This window comes from Trichosurus vulpecula, chromosome 9, assembly GCF_011100635.1.
Source record: "Trichosurus vulpecula isolate mTriVul1 chromosome 9, mTriVul1.pri, whole genome shotgun sequence".
In the NCBI taxonomy this organism is placed as follows: Eukaryota; Metazoa; Chordata; class Mammalia; order Diprotodontia; family Phalangeridae; genus Trichosurus; species Trichosurus vulpecula.
The window spans coordinates 51,199,777-51,225,724 of record NC_050581.1 but is presented as its reverse complement, the minus strand read 5'-3'; the positions used below and the strand labels follow the sequence as shown (position 1 = coordinate 51,225,724).

The 25,948-nt window shown below is 38.2% G+C and overlaps 1 protein-coding gene across 1 annotated transcript in view; it reads left to right on the top strand.

Annotated features, from left to right (window-relative positions):
* Positions 1 to 842: 842 nt before the first annotated feature.
* C9H16orf72 (chromosome 9 C16orf72 homolog) overlaps positions 843 to 25,948 on the top strand; it is a 44,084-nt gene continuing 18,978 nt past the window's right edge. Inside the window, exons 1-3 of the mRNA XM_036738015.1 lie at positions 843 to 1,253; positions 2,219 to 2,299; positions 12,771 to 13,046. Coding sequence (XP_036593910.1) covers positions 1,031 to 1,253; positions 2,219 to 2,299; positions 12,771 to 13,046 — 580 coding nt within the window. The 5' untranslated portion in view covers positions 843 to 1,030. The remainder of the gene's footprint in view (positions 1,254 to 2,218; positions 2,300 to 12,770; positions 13,047 to 25,948) is intronic.

Below are 25,948 nucleotides of genomic sequence, written 5' to 3'. Positions count from 1 at the left end.
GATGCAACCTCGGACCCATGGGTAGAGATCGGTTTGCGCCCTGGGAGCCGGTGATACGGGATAAAGCCGGTCCTCCGCTAAAGGAGGTCCCAGCCGGGCGCGGCTCCTGCACCGAAGCACGTGATTCCTTGGCTCAAGCTCCACAGTTTGAGCTGTAAGAGACCGCGGCCAGGCTCCTTCGGGCAAGAGATAAACACGCATGCGCGCCCAACACTTCTAGCCTTTTTTTTTTTTTTTTTTTTTCGGATGCAACCACTCTTGGCTCCTCCTTCTACTTCTTCCCCCTCTTCCCCCGACTCCCTCCTGCGCTCTTCACCCTTTATGACATTCCCTCTCCGCCACCCTCCTCCCCTCTCCCAAGCTCGTCTACGTCACGACGGACACTCTTCTGCACCAATCATCTCTAGGAATCGGGTGGGCCGGGGCGCGGAATGAGGCGAGGCCAGCCAATGGGAGCCCCGGAGCGGGTGGGACCCGGAGAAGGGGAGGGGGGAGAGGTGGGCGGCACCTTCTCCTGTCAGCATGTGGGCGGGGGAGGGGGGCGCGGGGCGGGGGGAGGAAGGAGACGAGGGGAAGCGAAGCGGCCGTCGCCGCCGCCGCCGCGTTCCTCAGTTCTCAGTGTGGGCTCCGTGGCGCAGGCAGGGACTGTGAGCGAGGGGCGTGGGGGAGCCGGCGGAGAGCGGCGGCGGCGGCTCCGAGGCGGCCGCAGCGCCATGGGGGGGCGGTAGGAGCGGGCCCGGCGGGCCGTGTGGGGAGAGAGGCAGCGGCAGTTGTAGTGCTCATCTCCCCGGCGGCGGCCCGAGCGCGGCGGCGGTTGGCGGGCAGTGGCCCGGCCCTCCGGTGGGCCAGGCTGGGGCTGAGGGGGTGGGGTGTGTGGTGAGCTCGGGGCCTGGGGGGTGGGGAGGTGAAGGAGGCCCCGGGGTGGAGGGGAGAGAGAACAGCCGGCCGCCGGGCCCCGCTGCCAGCTCGCCAGACGACGACGACGAGGAGGAGGAGGAGGAAGAAGAAGAAGCGGAGAGGAAGGAGGAGGATGGAGGATAAGAAGGAGGAAGGCGAATCCGAGATCCAAGAGCACGGGCCCGAGCATTGGTTCACCAAGTGGGAGCGGCAGTGCCTGGCCGAGGCCGAGCAGGAGGAGCAGCTGCCCCCGGAGCTGCAGGAGGAGGCGGCCACCGCACAGCCCGAGCATAAGCAGCAGAAGCTGTGGCACCTCTTCCAGAACTCGGCCACCGCCGTGGCCCAGCTCTACAAAGGTGAGGGGGCGCCCCCGGGACCCTAAAGACCTCCCTCCGGCCCCCCCCCCCAAGAAGCAGACGGGAGACACAAGATGGCGGAAGGTGGCGCCTGAGCTCCGGGACCGGCCCGGGGCCCGGTCGGTGGGGCGGAGTCGCCCCCGGCTCCCCCCTCTGACCCCGGCCTCCCCGGGAGTGGGGGGAGGGGGAGCTCCCGGCAGGAATGAGTTGGTGGGTGGGGGAGGGAGGTCAGTCGGGTCTCCGCCCAGTTTCAGGTGGGGGCCCGAGGGGTGGGGCTGGGGTGGGGAAGCCCTGCCTTCCGGGGACAGGACCGGCGGGTCTCCCCCGCCGAGATCTCCCCTCCTCCTTTTCCCAAGATGGCGAAGCTCGGCCGTGGGATGGGGGGGAGGCGGGGAAGGGCCCTGGCTGCTGTGGGAGGTGCGGCGCCCCAGGCCGCGAGCCCCTCGGGGGGTCCCCCCTTGGGCTCCCCGGGGGCCGCCCACCCCACAGCTCGCTTGCTCTTTTTGGTGCGGTGTGAAAGGCTGCGCCGTCCGGGTGGGTGTGGGCTGGGGGCGGAGTAGGACGGTGGGCACCGGGTTATCCCCAGCCGGCCCGGAAGCTCGGGTCCTCCCCCGCCTTGCCTGGGTCAGACACCGCCACCGAGGCCGCTGCCAAATCCAGGGAAAGGGGAGGAGGCGGCGACGGTATCAACAAAATGGCGAAGGAAGGGCCGGCCCTATTGTGCCCGGCGATCCCGGAGCCGGGGCCGAGGGAGGGGCCTCCGCCCGGGGTCGAGCCCGGGCGTTCACCCAGTTGCGCCCTTGCGGCCCATGGCTCTGGCCTGATTGGGACGAGGGGGGTCAGCGTCCGGCCCTCCCACGGTCTGTAAGGCTCTAAATCCCCTGAACAAAATGGCGAAACCTAACATGGCCGTTCAGAGTGAGTGACTCCAAAATCTATTTTTCCGTTTGTATCTGTCTGTCTAGATCGAGTGTGTCAACAGCAAGGACTTTCCCTCTGGGTTCCCTTCCAAAACGCAGCCACTGCCGTTACCAACCTCTACAAAGGTAAAGATGACTCGTACCTCCCTCCAGGGTAAGGGAGCGTAGTCTGGGACAGTGCGGTGCCTTTCCAGAGTTGGTGGCACGAAGCCTCCTTTTGCCTTCTGCCATGTGCAAGAGATTGTTTACAGTTTCAGGAGTAATTGATTACATGACTCTTCCGAAGGCCTTACATCGCAAAATAATCTTGCAGGGTTCTAATTAAATGTTGTGAGGTATTGCACTCTAGACGAGGAATACAGGAAGGAAAACAGTTCATGGTTTTTTTTTCCCCAATGGTCGTAATGGGAACAACACTTGTAGATGTCTTATCTGAAAACAGATGATTGCTTAGTTATATGCAAGTTTAGGTATCACCGTTTGGTAGTTAGGTACCTTAAAAACCCTTCAAGTATGATTATGTGGATAGTTAGTAGCAGATGCTAACTTTCTTCAGTAAGTTGAACTGTACTTTTTCAGTCTACTTCATACCTGATAGCAAAGTTTTGGTAAGCAGTCTGTCCTTACCCCACTCCATTATAAACATATTTTGATTTTGGTGATTTTGCATAATGAACTTTTCTTTGACATCAAAGCCTGTCCATGGGTCATTTATTACTATTGCTGAGTTTCATTATTAGTAATTAAGTATTGCATTTTATACCACACTGATTTTGAAAATTCTAATAGCTGTGCTTTAGTTGAAAAGGTTTGCAAGCCAAGTGATTGTTTTTGTATTCCAAAAGAGGTTTCAGAAATGAACTCCTTGATGAATTAAAAGACTAGCTTGCAGCTCTAATGAGGTTTTTTTGCATACATAATTTCTAGGTAGGTTGCTGTAAAAACAAGAGATAGAAGTTACAAATATGTTTTACACATTGGTTTCTTGTTTCCAAAGTTTAGGGTTACATGGGTGATATATGAATGTGTAGGTAACAGTAATATTCTTTAGGTAAAAATTTGTTAGTCTCTTTGAATTGCTTATGTAGTTTTGTTTTCTATCACTAATAATAAAAGGTTGATGTGGATACGAATGTTTTTTAGGGAGAAAGGTTTTTGTTTGCTCGTGGTTGAGACATACGACAGATGTAATGAATTTCCATTTCTAAGTACCATGTTTAACCTAACCAGTGCTAGAGCTTTGGTTTCTTTTTGGCTATCCATGTGGTAATTTGAAAGAATACATATGAAGCAGTTAAGAATGACTTACCTTTGAAGAAGTTGGTAATGAAATGGAAAAAGACTGGCCAGAGTTTGTCCATGGTCTGAATTATAAAGTGTTTTAGAAGTGCAGTTGTATTACTAATACATCTTCTAAACAGGTATTGGTACTAAAAAGAAAAGTGAAAAGTTAGTGAAAAATGCCACTTCGTGTTAATGCAGCTGAAATTCTAGAATATAAATATTGATTGCTGATGGTCTCCCTACCTATAAAAAATAGACAATTGGCAAAGGAAGAAGTTATTTTTTGGTTCAAAAGCATCACATTTTCTGTACTTTTTATTACTATAAATTCTGAAGTAGTGGAGTCTGAATGAGATTTTCTGTTGATATGGATTCTGCTTGTGAATATGATTAACATTTGCCTTAATGCAAACATGTCAGTGTAGATGACATTTAAGAAATTTGCCTGAAGTGACCATCAGTCGTAATCCTTTTTTTAAAAAACAGTTATAGTGTATGAAGTTTTTTGAAAAAATATTTTTGAATTTTGAATACAGCAGTGATTCCCACCCCCCCTCCTTTTAAAACCTTATTCTTGAAATAGAAAAGATCATAGGAAGTGATCCTTAAGGGCTAATGCAATCTTCTCAGTTTACAGTTGAAAAGACAGGCGTAGAGGTTGTGACTTGGCTTATTGTTGTACTGGTGGTAAGTGGAAGAACATGGGTTCCACTCAAGGCCTCTGACTTCAGATGCAGCATTCTTTCCACTGTACCACTTGTCCCTAAGGTCATTATTTAAATAAAATAGTAAAGAACTTAGGAGGTAGGGTATTGATTTCTGCCTTAGTTATGTAGTATCAGTGGATTAAGAAATGGAAAGAACCTTAGAGGTCATTTAATCCATGAGGAACCAAGCATACAGAGAGACCAAGTGATTTGCCTAAGGTCACAAGGCACAGTTAGGATTTGAACCTAGGCCTTTTGGTTCTAAACCTGATGCTTTTCCCACTATACTGTGCTGTAGCATTATTAAATAGACAAATAATCATGTAAACAAATTATTTCGATGTTGAAGTATGTGGTTCAGTCGTTTTTCAGTCATGTTGACTCTTCGCAATTGCATTTGGGGTTTTCTTGGCAAAGATACTAGAGTGGTTTGATTTTTCCTTCTCCACTCCATTTTACAAAGGCAAACAGGGTTAAGTGACTTGCCCAGGGTCACACAGCTATTAAGTGTCTGAGACCAGATTTGTACTCATGAAGATGAGTCTTCTTGACTCCAGGCCTGGTACTTTATATTCCTTGTGCTACCTAGCTGAAGTAACATGTACTTTTTTAATATAATGGTTTTCAAACTTTCTGGTCTCAGGATCCCTTTATATAATACTCTTAAAGTTTTTGTGTATGTGGATTATATCTGTCTAAATACCATGTTAGAAATGAAAACACCTAGTATTATGAAAACAGTTTTGACTTTAAGGACTTTATGAAAGAGTTTTGTGAACTCCCAGGTAACATCTTGAAAAACCACTGCTTTAATATTTTAACTGTTAAGCTGTATCATTATGTTCAGTAAAGTAAAATTGGTACATTTGGGTACTTTAGGCATTCTTACTGGCTATTTACTATTTTCTAAAATGAGCTTGAGAACTGGTAAGATAGAAGTAAACCTGGGGGTTCCTTTAAGCGGTCCTGCAAGCCTGTTGGTTGCAAGTTCAACCAGCTGATTTGATGACAGTGATTGTGTTTAGAAAGGATTTAGAGCTCCTGCTTCAAGAATATTCCTTCTGCACTTACTATTATCTGCTTTTAAAGGTACAGGAAAATCCTGACTGCTGGCTTCTAACTAAATTCAATATCTTTGGATAGCTATTGATATTTAAGTTCTCATTTCATAACATTTAGAAAATAAGTTAACAGGTTTTTGTGTGTTTTTGAAGATAAGAGCTAGGACATTGTTGGTGTTCAGTACCTAGGGGGAACTTAGAAATGAATATAGTTTGGTTTTGTCCCAGGCAGTATAGTTTTTTTTTTTGTTAGATATAAATGTGTCTGAATCTTGGTAATAGTTCTTGTTTTCCCCTAATCTTCTTTGGTGACATGTCTTTATCTTTCTTCAAGTATTGGTGGCATTAGGAATATATTGCCTTTATCTGTCTTAAATCCTACCTTTTGAGCCTACTTTATCAGTTGAACTGACTTCTCTAAGGCAGGGGTTCTTCCATCCATTACTACTTTGGTTAGTCCCCAGCCTAATTGCTGGAGAGTTTACCTGGTCGAAAGTAATCACCTAACTAGGGGATCTTCTCAACCCCCCTTCATAAAATTTTGGGTAAAATCAAAGGTAGATAAAAACAAGGTCTGGGGGGCTCTTTCAGTCCTTGGCCATACTCTGGTTTTGGGGCTAGTTAGAGAGCTGACTCTGGGTTTGAAAGTGGTTTTGGGAAGGGAGTTGTGTGGCAAAGATAAATGACTTAAGTTGCTAACTCCTGATCCAGAGTAACTTCTCATTAAGTTTTATCTAATGTTCTTTGTTCTGATTCTGTTTATTTTTTTGGGGGGGGGGTGTCTTTCCTAGTTTTCTGTATCCAAAATGGGGTCTGATATTTTAGTGAGTCCTGGCTACAACTTGGTACTTGGAGAGAATTACCTCCTAGTGATAGTGTTAGATGTGCCTCTAGGCTTACGGGATCCTAGAATTTAGAGATGGCCAGAGACAGCATGGTATGGTGAAAAGAACACTAGCTTCAGAGTCAAGAGATTTGGGTTCAAAGTCAACCTCTGAAACAATTACTACCTTGGGCCTCAGTTTCCTTAACTGTAAAATAAGGGAATCAGAAGAGGGTCACTGAGGTCCCTTTTAGCTTCTATTTTTGTGACCCCAAGTGCCCAGGACTACATATTTAGTAGAGTCCAGATTTGAACTTGGTTTTCACTTTCTGCTTCATCAGATTTCTCTTTCCCTTGTACCACATCTGACTTGTTAGCATTTATCTAGCTCAAACTGTTTGTAAACAGTGTTAGTGGTAACAGTGTAGTTAGTAAATAGATTAGTGCTTGCATCTTGGTTAAGGTTTGTTAAAGAGAATTTCTCTTTGACTAGAGTTTTAGGTGAAGATTATTAGTATTCTTATGCTCCATTTATAAGCATTAGTTCTGTGTGACCTCCCTGTTCTACCCTCAAATAAGTTCCTTATTTCCTTTCTGTCCTGTGTCGTATGTCCTCTTAATCTTCTTTTCAAACTTCCTTGTTTTCAAAGCTCTAAACCTTCTGCTTGTACAGAGATTAGAAGCATTTTTAAGGCTAGTGGGCAGGAACCATTCTTGAGTACTGGTTTTTTCTCCAGGTCATGTATTTTTTGAGTTACTGTCCATTTTCTGGCCTTTATATGGAGAAGCTTACTAAAGGACATTTAAGATTCTGAAGTTTAGAGGGGGGAGTGCATTGGACATTAAGTCCTAATAATAATGGCATTAGATCTGTGAAACTTTTTGAGTACTAAAGTGGCTTTCTAGAGTTAGATTTAATAAACCATTACCATTCATGTGATATTGCCAGTTAACTTTAAAATTATTTAAGAAACAGCTTTTAACCCAGTGACATGAAAGTCTTAGATTTGTGTCTTCTGTAGATAATCTGCCTCATCTGTCCATTAATAGTGTTGTGGAGTCAATTTTTAATTGGATATTTTAATTAAGTTAATATTGTTTTGTAGTAATTTTTTCCCCCACATTCTTGGGTCTTATCTCTTGTACTTGATGAGAAGACAGTCTCATGTTGTAAAGTCTTAAGTTCTGTGCACAATGTATAGGGTATTTAATATTCTTGTTTAATTTACCAATCCCATAGTAACACTTTGTGTTTTTATTGAGAGGCAACAAGATAGGAGACTTGGAATTAAGAGAACTGATAATGAATGCAGGCTGTGACACTTATAACTCTGAGTCTTTGCTTCCTTATTTATTGCTATGAGGAAAGAGCTAAGTACTATTTGAGGCATTAGTGAAAGGAATCAGTAGAACTGGGTTCTAGTACCTAGGCTCTCCTACTGTTATGTCATGTAAAAGTCACTTGACCTCTGATTCTCTTCCTTCCCTGTGTGTAGAATGGGAATTATACCTGACAGTGTATTTGTGTGGCTCCAAAAACCTCTCTGTAATGAAAGCATACATATTAATGTAAGCTGTTGTCAAAATAATTGAGAAACAATTTTTTGCCCTCTGTCAGATTTTCGAATGTTTGCTATTATAAGTTCACTTTTTATCGGAGCATATAGCTGTTTACTTTCAATTTCTTATAGTACAGAATTTGTGGATTTTTAATTCTTGCTATTTAAATTACTTTTAAGTGGTACCATTTGCTATGTTGTTGGGGATTTTTGAATATAATGGAATGTTAGAAATTTTAGGATCCTTCGTTTTGGTAGTATATTCTAGAAGTGCTAATTTAGCTCTTGCAATATTTCTAGTACTTCCAAGGAAGGTGGCAGATGTACTGTATTCTTTGATAAGTAGGAAAATTATACACACAATACCTGTATCTATAGCTATATCTGCAACATATACACATGTATATGTGTGTGTATATATATATATGTTACATAAATTCATGAATACAGATTTGAATATATGAAGAATATAGATTTATTTTGGGGGTGCTGGTGGTTTGGAGTTCTAATTTAGCCTGTGCAGGACTGGACTTTTTTTTTCTGACGTATGTATGCAGAGGTGGCTCATTTATTGTGATGACATTGAAAGGTTGAGTGATTTCTCCATGGTCACACAGCTATCTGTATAGGAGACAGGGCTTGAATCCAGAGCTTCCTGATTTCCCCTGCCTTTATTCACTATTCCTAATCATTTTGGGGTTTAAAAATAGATATCCAATTATATAATTTAATATACTAGGTAGGATTTGAAAGCATTCATCATATTCCATAGACTTACGTGATTGTTACCTTGAAGGAACTTAGTAAAGACAGTTTTACTTAAGTTTTTATTTCTCTGTGGTTATTTCATACTCAAGCAGGGTAGACAGAAATACTTGTAAACTCTTAAATTTCTAATTGGAGTGAATCTGAAAAAAGGTTTTCTTCTTTGTGGAGAGCTATATTGATAATGAAAAAATTTTAGTGCTTAATGTTTTGCTGATTAATTTTGTTTGGCCTTGGGCTTTGGTTCTTTGCAGTCTAGTATTGCTGAACTCGAAAGACTGTCCTCTGATCAAACTAAAAAATTCTGAGAAGCTATAACTTTTAGCTTTAAATAGTATCTTGTTGTATTGAAATGTGGACTATAGCTGATCAGAAATGACTTTTATGAATCCATTTACTTTTAATAAGAAAGGTCTGATTATATGAAGATAAATGGTACGTTTGGGGTTGTGTCAAACTTTCATCTTTATGACAGTTGGGCTTTGGCCTCAGGAAAGTAGCTTTGGGTACCTGCTGTGGTATGCTGGTGTTTAACAGTTGGCTCTTTGGGGAGGGGGGGGAATATTCCCATGTTTAATCTGCATTGTTAACATTTTCTTAATGACTTAAGTCTAGACAATCAAAACAATAAACTAAGCCCTGATTTGTAGCATTTGTTCAATTTTGAGATGTAAAATGCTCAATATGAAAATGTAACAATAGTAGCCTTCTTCCAGCTGGCTCCAGCACACCCTTAGATACTAATACCCCCTAAAACTCTGTGGATATACTTAAATATTGGTGGGAGCCTATAGAATTGTCAGATTTTGAGATTAGGAGTTACAATTTGTTTATGGCATTCAAAGATGGAGTAGGATTTAGCTATTGAAGTTGAACCTTTAATTCTAGAGTTCATTGTCTTTTTTTGAACTTTGAATTATCATAACAAGTCTGACCAAAAAAAAAATTATTGGACTTGGAACAAAGACCAGGTGCAAATTCTGTCTCTCACACTCAAGGAGTGTCCTCCAAAGTCAGTTACATAACTACTTTGAGTCTTAGTTTCCTCTTCTGCAAAATGGTGGTAATAATTCTTAAACTATGTATCTCACAGGGTAATTGTGTGAGAAATGCTTGGTAAATCTTACTGTACAATATAAATGTGAGTTACTACTACTACTTCTTTTTCATGTAGATAGTTGAAATCTCATACTAAGGAGACCATGCATTTGTTTTAGTTCATTTAAAGTGACAAGCATTACTGTGTCATCTAAATGGATAGGATAAGAAAGAATAGATTATTTTAAAATAGGTAAAGCATTACAGTTTAGAATTTTAAAAATTTTATTTCCCTCCCAGGCTGCTTAGGGAAATGACTGAAATTGGAGAATCTTTGAAAATGGACTCTCCTTGCACTACTGTGCATTGATTTAATGGTACACAGCTTAGTAGTTTAGTTATCCTAGAAATATAAAAGCATACACCTCAACATCTTAGATGTAGCTGACTTTGTATGTTTTTGTGTACTGTGTTTCCTAAATTTTAATGTTTATAAAACATTGAGTCCTATCTTTTCTCTTTGTGGGCTCTATGTGTTTCTCTATGTAGAGTATTTGCCTAGCTTCATGTTACAGGTGAGGGTAGCAAGGGCTTAAAACAGATTTCTGTAGTCACTGACCTATATAATATAAAAGTGTTCTAGCAAAGGTTCAAAATTAATATATAGCTACAACCAGTGAAACATTTTTTAAACCATTTGCTTTAAATCTTCATAATTGGACCATGATCTTTGAAAATTTTTACTTTTATGTCTTAAAATCAAAATAAAATTCCATTGCCTGGAATGGACAGTGTTGAGTCTCTTTAACCACTTCACAGTTTTGGTTTCTATGAAATTTTGCTTTTCATTTTTGCTGTTCGTGTTTTATCTTATACTTTGGACTGTCCAAGCCTGTTGCATGTTTTGTTCTGCATATCTTTGTTGCTAAAATTTTTGTTTCTCTCTCCTGACTTTTATTCCTGGAATGTTGTAATCTGGCTAGAGTCTTATCTCCATTCAGTTCCTTTTAAACTGTATCCCTCCTAAATTATCTTCTGCTCTTAACCATTGAGGAATGTTTAGTGGGAGAAAGTAAGGAGTGAAGGTGGGGGGGTAGTGGTGAGGGGAGGGGGGGTAGACTATTCTAGTTATGAACTTGATTTAAAAGATTTTTTTCCAGGGAAGGCTTGAGTATCTTGATTGCTCTGGGTCGATGGCTTTCCCTTTTAAACAAGACAGAGATGGGGTTGGGGGTATAGTGAGGCACCTTAGGTTTATATCATGATTTCACTTTCTTGTTTTTTATGGCTACTACCTCTTCCTCTAATCATAGGGCTGAAAAGTCAGCTGTGTCAACTATGGGAAAGTGTACACTATATGGCTCTTCTTGCTAATTGCTATAATTTAAGTCTGTTTTCTCTTGTTTTCTTAGTGGCAGCATAATCGAGCATTTTATTCATTTTATGATGTATCTTTAGGTGTAATTAACCTGTTTAAATTATTTTTGGGGGGGGAACTTGTTTTAGTGAGCTCTCTTTTAAAGTGTACAGACAAAAAAATCCTGTTTTTTTTCTCCCAGGAAAATTTTCTTACGAGTAGACTCAATGAATAAAAACAAAATAAGGATTAAAATAATACAAATGGAACAATTTACATATAAAAGTAGATATACTATTTATCTCTCCTGGTCAAGCTATGAACTTAGAGAATTTTTTTGCATGATATTTATGTATGTTTTTCTAATTCTCCTTTTTACGTTTTTGTTAATTAGATTGATGCCCTTTGTGTTTATATCACTTATTTACACACACACACACACACACACACACACACACACCCTCTCTGCTTCCCCCATCCCTCAAAAAATATGTGAACCTTACCTGTAACAGAACTAATCCATATAGTGACTTTGGCCTCATAGCATATGGAATTTTGCATTTTATTCAATGTATCTAATAAGAATCTAACTCATTATGATGGGAGGAATTTTTTTTTTTTTGTTAGTGAGTGATATATGTCTTGGTTTCATTTTCTGCATGATGCCAAATTTCCATTTTTATTCAGTTTGGGGATCTGCTCTGATAATAGAATCAATTTCTATTATTTGTGACTACAGCTAGTCAGTCATCATCTTTTTCTTCCAAAGATGTGCCTAGGTTAAAAAGACATTTCGGATTTGAAACTGCAGTGAAGAATACGATAAATTAAGGAATTTTTTTCATCTTATGAAAGCTTTTCTTTACAAAAAGACCAGGAATAAAGGAAGTGCTTTATTTACAAATGATTAGAAATGCATCAATTTACCACTAAAACTTGGAAACAAACTACAGTGACTTTTAAGATTTTTTAATACTTGCTGTTGGAGAAACTATACCAAAGGGCTGTTAGATTAGCAAGGATTGTTTTACTGAGCCAGAGTAGAGTACAGAAGTGGACAACTGAAGAGTAAAGAGGTAGTGTGGCAAATTTTAGGACGAGGTTCTAGGTTATTGGGTCTATAGGCATTAGTAGTGGTTTACTAGAGACTGGGGCTGCTGACATAACTGCAGAGTACCTAGGATCCAAGAAAGATGTAAACTCATCCTGAAATTTAATATTTTATAATCATCAAAAAAGATATTTTTTTTCTCTTTAAAAAATGTACCTTAACAAGGCTTGCTATGTTGAATATGCTTTTTATTTATGTCTGCTAAATTTTTCTGTGGGAATGTAGCTCTGAAATTGCATTGTAAATTAACATGTATTTATAATTTGATTTCACAAAAGATTTTTTTAAACTGTTGTTTGAAGTGGGTACACCTTTGCTTTCTGATTCATTTTCAACAATTTTGTTGAATTGGAAGGATGGATGGGAATTAAGTTTTTAAAACACAAGTATTATGGTTGTACCTGGTTTAAAAATTAAGGGAAAAAAACGTGAGATAAATTTCATAGTAAGATCTTATCAGTGAAGAAACAGAATTGATCTACTCAAATAAGGTTTTAATTTAAATTTTTTTCCTACAAAAATTTCTTTTCATATTTTCTTTTATTTTATATTCTATTGCTAAAGGAGATATGATGCAATATTTTAGTCATTCAGAAAATGTCAGTTTGGTAAAAGATAAAATCTGATTTTAAGTCAGGCAGTCTTTAAAAAAGGGGAGAGATCTGGATCTTATTTGCTTTTGGCATGAAGCTCTAAAATTTGGGATTAGGTAAAAAGTCATTTATAATATTTCCAAGTCAAGTTCACAATAGCATTTTAAAAGTTTAAAGAATATTCATGCTTTATGTTGAAACCTGTCTCAGTTACTTAGATCTGAGCCATTTGTAAAATTTCTATTTTGGAACCTTATAAAAAACATAATAACTGATAAATATATATATTTTTTTAACAGAAAGCGTGGATGCCCATCAACGAAGTTTTGATCTAGGAATTCAAATTGGCTACCAGCGTCGCAATAAGGATGTGTTAGCATGGGTTAAAAAACGCAGAAGAACTATTCGTAGAGAAGACTTGATCAGCTTCCTCTGTGGAAAAGTTCCTCCTCCACGAAACTCTAGAGCTCCCCCAAGACTAACTGTAGTATCCCCTAACCGAGCTACTTCAACAGAAACTAGCTCATCTGTAGAGACTGATTTGCAACCCTTCCGTGAAGCCATAGCTCTGCATGGTAAAGCTTTTTAAAAACATTTCTCTGCTAAAAATGATTATGACTTGTTTGGACTTCTTTTCATGCTCAGAGTTGAATTTAGGCTGTTGTCTATTTTTTTCTATTACAGCTAAAGTATATTGACATTAGTAGGTGTTATTAGGAATATATAAGTAGGATTTTAACCGAGAACTTAGATTCTTAGATTGCCAGTTAGACATAATTCTCTAATGTTCCAAAGGCTGTTTTGAACTATTTTGTGCCAAGTGTGTGTTAGCAGGGAATGAAAATAGTATGCCCAAATTTTCAGTGTTCTTAGAATTGATTGGATTTTCTTACCTCATGTGCTGATTAATCTTTATTGCTAAGGACATTTCTGAGGTTTTTTTTTTTTTGAAAATGTAACAGTTATAATTATCATGGCCTACCTAATTGCAGTTAAATACAAGGATTCGGTGAAGTTCTAGCATATAGATAATTCTTTTTTCAGAAGTTCCCGTAAAAGCATACTCGTTTTTCTAATAGTTCTGTAGTGATGATGAGCTTATGACCAACCAGAGATGGGAATAATGAATGAATTATTTACTTTATTTACTCTACCCTTAGTTCCTATTAGTTGATATCATCTGGAACATCAGGGGTCCTACAAGCTTATACACTTAACTTTTCCCAGGGCTGGAATTAATATGAACCAGAGACATTTTGGTATAACAGAATCAGGTTCAGGAATGCAATTCATTGAAAAGGATTTCCTTCTTTTTTTGTAATTTATTTTAATACCTGTAATACTGTTTGTCAAGGACTTGAAGGTTTACGTAATACTTTCCCCTCCCCTTAAACTCAGACAGTGCAAATATTATTACTGACATATAGATGAGGAAAAAGGTTCAGGAAAGATAGGTATCTTAACCAATGCCACAGCCACACAAATAGTAAATAGCAGAGCTGGGATTTAAAGCTAAGTCTTTGGTAACACATGTTCAATGTTCTATGATCTTCTAGAAATGGATAACTCTTTTAATCTAGATCACAATCCATACATAGCTGCTTGAGTACTAGTCTTGTCCATATCTTCCTACAAATCTTCAGTAGAGCAAAGATGGACCTGTTGTGCTGGATTTTATTGCATATTTTGGGTACCAGCCCAGAATTTACGCTGTTTTATCTGTTATCATTGGCACTCACTATAAGACCAGCCCATTTCCTTTTTCAAAATTTTAATTAATATTTTCTGTTTTCTTAACACCACCATGGGTCCACCCCCGTTTCCTTTTTCTGATCGTGTATTTCCTAGAGAATTTAACTTATGCCACTTGTTGCATATAAATGATAATTGGTAATAGTCTTCAACTTACATAGGTCTAGTGTGTTACCTCCATTGTTCTTCAAGTCATCTGTAATTTTTATTTTGGAGATTGTGGTCTTCCATCATTTCACAAGTATTACCAGGAGGATAATACTGTTGGAAAGATGAACTTCTGCATTTGTTAGGAAGCATACTTGCTTTATGTCAGGCACTGTGCTGAAAGCAAAAACAGCCCTGCCTTCAATGTGAGCTCACATTCTACTGGGGGAAGAAAGTGTGTAAATGAAGGTGGGTATGGGGAAGGGACAGCTTGAAAATGGGGAATGTTGGTGATGGTTGAGTATAGTGCAAAGGGAAAAATATAGTCTAGATGATGGGCTTTAAACTGAATCTTAAAGAGAAACTAAAAGATTGAGGTTGAGGAAGCAGGCATTGGTCGGGGTGGGGTGGGGGTGGAGGGACAGTCAGCTTAAAGGCTGAGAGATGGCGTGTCATGTGTGAAGCGAACAGTAAGTAGGCAAGTGTATCTGGATCATAGAGTTGCATAGAGGAGAGTAAAGTGTAAAGGCATCAATCTAGGCTGAAATTGTTGAAAACTCTGCTTATTTTCTCAAATGTAATCCTGCCTACTTTCTTATTTTATTTAAATCTGGACCCATCTTGTTGTCCATCTAAAGTGACTGTCCTTAAATATGTATACTGATGGACTAGCTTAATGGACTGCTCATCCATCTGCATATTATAGTCTAGAAAAGAGCCATTTTTCATGCCTTTGATTTTTTTTTTTTTTGCATGGATTGGTAAGCTGCTTTTTTAGGTGATCAGGTTCCCAGTGAAGATGCCCTGTAGGATTTGGGGGCTTGATGCATTCACCATAATGCCTAACAAAACCATCTAGAGGAACTCTCCTTCAAGAGGGAGTTCCCCTTGGCAAGTATGTTTACCTTGTTTTAATACTTGCCTCATCCTGATAATGAGAGCTTCATTGAGCAGAGTTCTCTGAGGTTGCATAATGCTTAAGTTGACTGAAAATTGGAGAGATAGATAAACTTTTTTTATTTTAAGAAATAAATTGAAAGAGGAGTCACTAATTTTACCTGTGATACATATGTAAGGCTGGCAGGCCTGACTTAAACACCAGGACTGAGACATGAAACAAATGACTAAGCGTATAGAAAGATGCAATGTAGATAGTACACTGTGGTCATAGGTATTATTTCTTGCACTTCAATATTTTAAAAATGTGTCCTAGCACCAAAAGTTCAGTACAAAGAATTCTTATTAAACTTGTAGCTGATGCTTGTCGTCATGGTGCCACATGAAGACAATAACTTGACAAGTAGTGTGAGGTTTTAAAAACCCATGGCTTTTCAAGTGTTACATTCAAAATGTTACATAGTCTCAGTTCTGCAATATACTTGACAAGATCCTTTACTTTGAAGATCTCTAGTAAGAAGGAACTTAAATTCTGAGAAGTTTTTTGTGTCTCCTGCCTAACCCATGTCATGCTTCTTTTTCAGAAATCACTTAAATTAACCTAGAAACTAAAAATTTCAGTCATTGGCTTTGTGGTTTATGGCACCCGTATTCCCTGAATAGTTTTAAGCACCCTGATTTTCTTCTAGGATATTGTTAAAAGTGATTAAAATAATAGATTTGAAACTCAGTTTAACAGGTTGAATACCTACTTGCTTTGAGCAAAGCACTCATTCCTTAGATCTGTGAAGTTTTTTTTTAGTATAATTATACTACATCTACATTCTCTTCAAGTAGATTTCTTTCAGATCAGTGTTATAATTGTATAGATAGGTGCTAGTATTTACTCAAATTATTTCAATTTCAGGGTCTATTGTCTTAGATTCCTATAGAATAAATAGATTGATAGTTGGAAGGGACCTTAGAGGCCATCTAGGTCAGCCTCCTCATTTTACAGATGAGGAAACTGATTTTGTGTCTTATTTATAAAGGTGATAGTTTTGATGAGAACTTTTAAATATTAACTGTCACATTTGTTTTTAGGATTTGAACATTTATTATAAGTGTTTGACACATGCCAGGCATTGTCAGTAAGTAGACAAGAAAATCAAAGAACTTAGTGGAGGATTTGAAATTTAACTTTCCCACCCCCTTTCCGAATTGGTTTTTAAGCTCTGCAGAAAGCAATTGACCTGAGCAATAGCCATTGAGCATTTATTAATTGCTTGCTTTGTGTCGGGTATTTGGGCTAATCCTGGAAATGCAAAGACAAAGGGGTGTGTGTGTGTGTGTATACACATATGTACATGCACATGTGTGCACACAGAATAAATACAAGGTTTTTTGGGGAGGAAGAGCACTAGTATCTGGCTGGATCAGTAAAGGCTTCTTTCAGAAGATGATAGTTGAGCTAAAAGAAATCAGATATTCCAAAAGGTTGAACTAAAGAGGAATGACTTATCCTCTGCATGGAGGATAGCTAGTGCAAAGGAGAACTAAATTAGCTTTAATGGGATTTGAATTCTTTTTCCCCCCTTGTTAGAGGTGTAACAGTTTTGTCAGTATGACAAAATAAAATCCCTTGAATAAAACCCATCATTCACATGTGTATGGATTTATTCACTAAAAACGTAATGTTGTTAGGGAAGACATCAGGGTAATTGGGAAATAATAATTGCAGAACAATTTTTAATGTTATTTGTTATCTTGTATATGTTTATAGTAACTCAAACTAATAGTTGAGTTTTATCATATGGATTTTATTTGTCCCCCTTTAGTGAACCAGTTAATTTGTAAATAGTGGATTGTATAAAGATGGTTTGAAATTTGCAGTTAATCCCTTAAGCAAGCTAAACATTCTGCCTTAAATCCTGTTCATGCTTAATTTGCCTAGCCAAACTTTTTTTAATGTTTAACGTCTGAAGTTTTTCACTTTAGCTAATGTCTAAATTGATATGCAATCTAAAATTAGGTGGCTTGAAGGTAATGAGTTTGTAAATATTTCCAAGAGCTAAAGGATATGATGTTGATTTGTGCATTGGGATGGTTTCTACAAACTAAAATCAGCATGTAATCAAAATGTTTTAAGGTTTATTTTGTTTTTTTTTTTGTGTCTTGATTTAATAAGTATTAAGCTCTTATGTTTGGAGGGATTATACTATAAAGTACTGTAAGGAGGAACTATCTTTACCCTCATCTCTTTCCCATTTTGAGAAGAAATAAGAAGTTTTCCTCTCATCTCTTTTCCCTACCCCATTGAATTAACAAGCATACTGCCAGCTGCAATTTCTTCAAGGTATAATGCTTCATCCTTGTCCATAATGGACCAGTAGTTTCCAAAGTGGGGTGGTGCTGACATGAACCCTGAGTGGATAATTTTCTAATCCGAAGAGGGGAGGTGGGAAGGGGGATTACATCTCACCTACCCCACCCGAACCAATTATGGGTTCATCTCCAGCACAACTATAGCACCTTCTTTATCAGTTATCATTCAACGTTCTTAATGGACAGCCTGCTATTACTTTCATTCTCTATAGCAACCTAGGAAGGATGTGAGCATGAGCAGGATGCCTGAGCAGTTAGGCAAAATTTCCCACTCCCCTTTAGGCCCCACATCTTATCTGGCAGATTGCCTTTTAGCTTGTCAATAAGTAAAATTCCTGCCCTCCTTTCCCTCTCCATACCTCTTGTTTCTTTTGGGTTTGGTAGAGTAAATCATACAGGGTGAGCAGACATGGTTGAGTGGTCATTTGCATTGCAGACTTTATTACATGTATTTCCATGCCCAAATCTATTCCCCCTCTTGTAAATCATCTTGGTTTTGTGAGATCACCACCATTTTTCCTATTCACCCAGGCTCACAACCTTGGTATTGTTGTTGATTCCTCACCCTCATTCTACATATCCAATCAATTACAAAATCTTGCTGTTTCTACCTTCTCATTTCTTGAATCTTATCACCTTTCCACTCGTAAATGTAAGCTTATGAGGGCCTGATAATTGGTCTCCTTTTATCAAATTTCTTCCTACTTAAATCCATCTTACGCACAACAGCCAAATTGATATTCCTAAAGCACAAGACTTACCATGTCAGTCTATTTTTATTGATCTTTATTTCACACTTTGAAAGTTTTTGTGGTGTATTTAATAATGTTCATAGTTATTAATGCAGTGGTTATACATAATTTATAAATATGTATCTTGGGTGCATGCTCAAAAAATGTACTGTTGGGGGACATGGTCAAAAAAAGTTTGGAGACCACTGGAATAGACAAAATAAAGAAGGAGCTAGTTTCCCACTCTTCTCTACTTTGGAGTTTTATCTCCTTTCTTTGGACTGTAATCCTGGTCTCTGTACTTGTAGTCAACAATGGCACAAATTGAATTGGAGCTGTAATAGCAGTCTTAATTCATCTAGAAAAAGGTGATGCAGTGGATAGAGCAGGCCTGCACAGCCTGTGGCCTGCCAAAGGATTTCAGCTTGGGCGGCCCACGAAAAACGTAGAGGAAAACATCCTCTGTTTTTTGTGGGGCACCCAGTATCCTTTGCTGTGCCACGGGCCACAGGTTGTGCAGTCCTGGAATAGAGGATTGAACGTGGAGTCAGGAAGTCCTGAGTTAATATGCTGCCTCACATTAGCTATGTGGCCCTGGGCAAGCCATTTAACTTCTGCCTCTGTTAACTCATCTGTGAAGTGGAGATAATAGTAGCACCTACCTCCTATCTGTAAAGTGGGGATCAAATGAGATTTGTAGAGTGCTTTGCAAGTCTTAAAGCGCTACATAAATGCTAGCTGTCACCATCATTATTGTGAAACAGAGACAGGATATTAAATGTAAGCATTGCCTTTCAGTTGATTATTTGCAAATTATTTTCCTCATAAAATTAAACATCCTTTTCCTCCAAGCAAGGATGAATAAAGGGAATAGAACTAGATTCCAGTTAACTGAATCTGCAGGTCTGGATGAGTCATTTTCCTTTAGTAATTGGTGGGGTATGGGTGTGAGGTGGGGGGGGTAATTTCAGATTAATGAAAACTGCTATAGGTATTATTGGATAGGTAACTAGATGTTCACATAGTTACCATCCCTGTTTCCTTTCTCCTCAAAACAAAGCAAGACTTGAAAGAGGGAAAGGAAGAAAATAAGTGTGTAGTTACTTTTCTAAAGTTTTTCTTTTCACATTTAGGACTAATGATTCTTCAGTTTGGTAGGGTGGCTCACGGTATTAAAGATAGTTTCACCGGAGCTTTTACATGAAAGTCTTTTCTGTACTAGGGAAATGCCAAGGATTTTTTTTTTGGTAGAACAAAGGATGTAAAGCATAGTTGCTTGTAATTATCCATTCTTGGATTATGTATGTTTGTTATCCACATGTTTAGAGATCACTCTACCACTTGGTTTGTCATTGGTAAACTCAGACATGGGCATATCCTTCTTCTGGGTCGGGATTTCCAACTGTCTTGATGGGAATGGAGTTGTGGTCCCTTTGTGACTTTTTCCTTCGTGATAAATATTCTTCCTCTGAGTACTAGGGTCATATGCTGACTACTTGTGATGTAGAAAACGGTTGTTGGTGTTTCTGTACTTATTAGGCCATCCATTAAGCTTCCCTTCCATGTTACTTACTTTGGGGATATAGTTTTGTAGTTAATAAAACTTATCACCAGCCATTAGCTTTTCTAAAATGTTAATGTATAATCATGGTAACAACTGAGAATCAGAAGGCTAGAAAAAGGTTTTGATATATAAAGTAGTTTTCAAAACCCATGTACTAAAGTTCATAGTGATAGACCTTTCAGACCCTCAGTTGGACCCTTTTTTATTGATTTTTATAGAATTCTAACAGGTTTATTAGATTGTTGTTTGTGGTTGGATACCTCTTCCCCAGCCATCTTGACTCAGTACAATGTATGTTTAGGAAATGTTTGAAGATTATCTGCTTTCCAGAGAGACAGAATGAGTTAAGGTAGAAGAGCCCACCTAGACATAAGGAAGACCTAGGTTCACCACCTTACTCATGCTGGCTGTGTAACCCCCTATAAGCATCTTTACAGTGGCCTAGGTAATTCTCTGAAACCATTAATTTCAGAATAGTTCTTAATCTTCATTGATAGAAGGAGTTTCATTGCTGGGATATCCCTGTACAAATGAAATCGCAGATCTAGACCCAGAAAAGTTTCTCTGTCTTATTCCTCGACCTTAAGGTTTTCTGCCACACTAGTAGAGTCTTTAAGAAGATAAGAGAATCAGGCTCAAAAGGGCAAAATCTTCTGTTAGCAAAGGCTCCCAAAACTTGGTTATCTCATGCACGTTCTTTAGTTTTAGATTTTACTTTACATTCTTAGATGGCACTAGAATTGGGTAGAGTTAGTGCTTTTAGCGAAAAAGAGCTAATGCTTAAATGATTGGAACTCTTAGGTTTTTACCTCATGAAATATTTTCATAGAATAAATTTAGACTCCTCCCTACCATGCTGCCTCATTTAGCAAATAGTGGAATATAAGGTAATAAAAACCACCCTCTCAATTTAACACTTGAAGAAACTGAGGCTTAGAAGGGATTTGACCAGAGTACCATAACTTCAGTGAGTCACATGAATCCAATTATGCCTCTTTTCAAATAAGAGCTTGTACTAAAACTTACCTAGAGTGTCCATAATGACTAGTTAGTTGATTTTTCACATGTAAGGGTTTCTTTTTTTTACTTTTAAATGAATTTGTATTTTATGCATAAGTAATGATTTTTATTCAGTTTTTTTGGCTTTTCATGTATTTGTATATAGACTCTGGACCCCTTAAATGTAGTTTCGTAAATAGTCAAGAGAGTGTCAAATTTTAACAGATATCCTATGTGCCCCATGTATACTTTCACTTTTTGGGGGGAGGCAGTAGGGGTTAAGTGACTTGCCCAGGGTCACAGCTACTAAGTGTTTGAGGTTGGATTTGAACTCCAGTCCTCCTGCTTCCAGGTCTAGTGCTCAATGCACTGTGCCACCTTTAAGAGAGAAGATGGAGAAACATAGTCTTGGGTAAAAGCTGTTAAGCTATAAATTTAAAAATTGCCTCTCAGGTTTGTAGTCTTTAAATCTCAAGTAGTTTGGGGCAGTAGGAGTGAGGGAAACTTGATAATTCTGACCCGTTCTAGAAACCAGAAGTTTTATTCTTAAACTTGAGTCAGTACTGAAGGATCTGTGAAACTGTAGTCTGTGGGGATGTCTGTGGTACATAGAACTTAGTTACTTGCCCATACTTATTTAGCTTTTATGAATGAACTTAAGCATATGTATTTGTGTGTGTATCTATTTCTAATAATGGACTCATTAAAATTATGAAGACTTTAAATGATAAGTTCAGTGTAACTGAAAAACATCAGTAGATGGGTTTGGATTAAAGGGATTTTTCTTACAGTGTTCATTTTAAGTGAAAATAAAGTTCTCCATATTAATGTTTGTAATTGTTATATTTAACAGTACTTAAATATAGAATAGGTATAGAGTTTTTAGGGACTTTTAAAATGTAAAAACATGATTGAAGACCCCTTGGGTCTTTATTTTAGAATGGAATATTTCTGCAATTATTTTGTGGAATGAAATTACAACACGAGATTTTTTGCCCCTTAGTCACATGACCAGTTACCATAGTAAACTCTGAAGTGGAAACCCAGACCACCTGGAATCTCTAAGCTGTATGCAAAAAACTGTTTGCAACTTTGAGACAACACTGTCCATTCAACATTGTTAGACTTTATGTGTGGAAATCAAGCTGAACTATAGGGACAATTCAATATTTTTTTTATTACTAATTAACTTTTAAGTTGTCTGATTCCCCTCCCCCCTGAACCTATAAACTACATTTAAAATCAAACTTGAGTTTTGCAAACTTGCAAACCTGAATTCTGAATTTTCTCAAGTTTCGTTTTGAATTTTCATTTTCAAAAAGTGTTTATTTTGGTTCTGCTGTCCTGAGGTAATAATAGGAGATGCTTGGAGCTTACAGTCAAATCTGGTAGTGGAGATAAGACATGTACTGCTTCAATATAAAGCACTATGTGTTGAAAACATAAGTGGTACAAATAAAGTAGTGCTGTACGAATTCAGAGAGAGAGAGAGAGAGTGCTTCTGTGTGGTGTAATTAGTTAATGTCATAGAAGGGGTGCCATTTGTACTTAGCAGATTCCTTCCCATGAAATTTTAGGGAAATGTTTTTATTTCTAGTTATATTCCTTTTTAGTTAATGTAATTTGAGAACATTTAACTTTTTATTTTTCCGAATCTTCTTTTAAAGCATTATGGCATCATGGTTCCTCCATTAAAGTCTTTACTTTATTGCCTTCTTGTGGAGGGGAGGTGACCTTGTCAAAGATTGTCAGTGGTATGCAAACTCTCCAATAAGTTGTATCAGTACTGTCCACTAAATTATGTTGAGTTCACCATCTCTGAGATTACCCACACAAATGAAATCATGAATCTCTTGAAGTATTGAAGAAGCTGACCTTCTGTAGTCTGATTACTAGTTGGAAGATACATGCCATGGTCAAGTACTATGTTCTTTTTTTTTGTTGATTTTATTTTTAATTAAATTTTATTTTCGATTACCAAGCATTTATTTTTTTCTTCCAGCCCTTAAAAAACAAAAACTACTTGTAACAAATACGTATAGTCGTCAAGCAAAATAAATTTTTGTATTGGCTATGTCAAAAAATGTAAGTGTTATTGTATATATTTATCCATCACCAGTCCTGTCAGGAGGTGGGCCAACATTCTTCTTCATTAGTCCTCTAGAATCATGGTTGACCATTGTGTTGATCAGAGTTCTTAAAATTCTTTGCTTTTACAGTATTGTTATAATGTTAATTGTTCTTCTGGTTCTGCTTACAGTTCATGTACCTTCCCAGATTTCTGTAAAACTGTTCTTACAGCACAGTAGTATTCCATCACATTTATGTGCTGTAATTTGTTGAGCCATTCCTCAGTTGATTGGGTACACTTTTTGTTTCCAGTGCTTTGCCCCATTACAAAAGAACTGCTGTAAGTATTTCTGTACCTGTAGGTCCTTCTCATTTTTCTTTAATCTTGTTGGAGCTTTAGGCGCAGTAGTGGTATTAATAACTTTTGGGGCATGGTTCCAAATTGCTTTCCAGTGTATCAAACATATCTTTTTCCCCCCTTGTGGCTCCCCTGACGTTTATCCTTTTTCAAAACCCCAGAATTGGTTTAATTTGCACTTCTCTGATTATTAGTGATTTGTTCAAATGCAAAATCACTTGAAAGGGATATAATTGTGTAACTGAAAAAGCAGTTTTCGAGGTAGGTTTGATTATCTTATGCAGGGCCTTCCTCTATAAGAAACAAACCTAAGACCAGGCTAATACCTTAATTATAAGTTTAGAGGGGAGCAGTGTGAATCAAAATCTAGGTAGGAGCAAAAATGAGTACATAGGATAGAAAAAGAGCACAACAGGCTTTCAGGAAGGTGAAAAAGGAATAGGGAAGGTAGAGGGCCAAAGGGCAAACTTGAATAATTTTACCTAGGGCTGCCCCTAATTATACTTGGTCAACTCATTTGTAACTTTTTTAGGTTGCTAGGCTCTATTCGTAGAAGATTCCCATCAGAGATAGTTAATTTTTGTTCTCTGTGATAAATTTAGGAGCAATTTTAGGAGAGAATTTTTCAGAGGGACATTTGGACTTCCTGTTGAACTTTAAAGTTCTCTAAAAGGGAAAACAAAGGTCTCAGAATAATAGATAGGAAATTAAAAGAGTTGTAAGGAGCATGTATTAAATTTTCAGCTGCACTCTAAGCACCATCTCACTTGCAGCTGAAACCTTTCCACATGTGTTATTTCTCCATTTAGAATGGGAGCTCCCTCAGAGTAGGGACTGTCTTTATTTGTAAACCCAGCATTTATTACAGTGTTTTGCACACAGTAAATGCTTAAATGTTTCATTCATTCTTGCAAGGTTATATCAAATGGGAGTATATTTGCAGAAAAATTACTTCTAACTAAATATTTTAGTTTTCTGCTTTTACCAGCTGATTCTTGCATTGAGATAAAAAGACCTTTTCATCCTGTGCCATTCTTGTCCTTTCTTTCTCATAAGTCCTTTATAGAAGATGCATCTGATCTGTAAGAGGTGTTTCTCTGGATAATGTTGTGGGTACCATTGTAGCATTCAGGCTGTTTACTTTTTTTTCCCCTTTTTGCCACACACATGCTCAGTGACAATGTGTATATATGGTCCAAAGTCACTAGCTACGTATGGGAGTCTGTGCCTACTCAAACTTTCCATTGTTCTTTGGGTTACTTGTACTTTTGTTTCTTGCAAGATCATAATGATCCATGACTTTAACAATCAAGTGGTATCACCATATAGTATCATAATTGAAAGTGCTACAGTTTTTCTGTTTTTTTCTCTTCAATTCTGGGTCCACTCACAACACCTGCCTGGCTTTGTAGTTGGTACTTGGATTTGAGTCCTGACTGCTTGAAGAGCTCACTTTTCCTTTCCTCAGCATCTGTTTATGAAATGAAGATATATAGACTAGATGATAATAGCTTGTCCCTTCTACTCTGGATCCTGTAATTCCAAGAGTTGCCCATCCAGGTACTTGTACAGTATAGGCAATGTGAAATTTTTCATCTACTTTGATTTTTCATAGTGCATGGTTAGACTGCTCATTTTTCCAGGGGTTCCATTGGGAAGCCTTTGAAGTGTTTAGTAGATACCTTCTCACAATAAGATTTATTTGGACAGTGTACAGGATACTTTCTAAGACAGAGGTGAAACACCTTATGTAACTGTTAATCAAAGGATCTTAGATATAGAGCTGGAAGGGATCTGAGAGTCTAATTTTTCTAACCTTCTCATTTCTTCCTGTTTTATATCTTGCTTGAACAGTATTGAAAGCTATGTTTTGCTGTCTTGATTTTGATTTTCAAAAAATCAACCAGCAGTATTATATTTTCACACTTCTTGGTTTTATGACCTTAAAGATGACTGCTGTAGAAAGCCATTTATGAAAGCATACCTGTTCTCCTTTTGTGTTTTAACCATGCATCTCTCTGCATTTGCATTTAATTTTCATAGTTTTATTTTTTAATTTATTTTTTTTTAGTTTACAACATTCTGTTCTATAAGTTTTTGAGTTCCAAATTTTCTCTTCCTTGACCACCAAGACAACATGTAATCTGAGAGAGGTTCTATATACCTTCATATTAAACTTATTTTCCCAATAATCAAATTGTAAAGAATTAATAACCAATGAAATTAACCATGAGAAAGATGTAACAAAACAAAAAATAAAAAAAAGAGCAAATAGTATGCTTCAATCTGCATTCAGATTTTGTAATTCTTTCTCTGGATGTGGCTAGCCTTTTCCATCATGAGTCTTTTCGAGCTGTCTTAGAACCTTGCATTGCTGAGAGGAGCCAAGTCTATCAAAGTTAGTCATCATAGAAGCAATGTGTCTGTGATTGTGTACAATGTTCTCCTGGTCCTGCTCCTTTCACCCATCATCGGATCATATAAGTCTCTCCAGGTTCTTATGAAGTTCATCTGTTCCTCATTTCTTATAGCACAATATATTGTATTCCATTACATTCATATACCACAATTGGTTTAGGCATTCCCCAATTGATG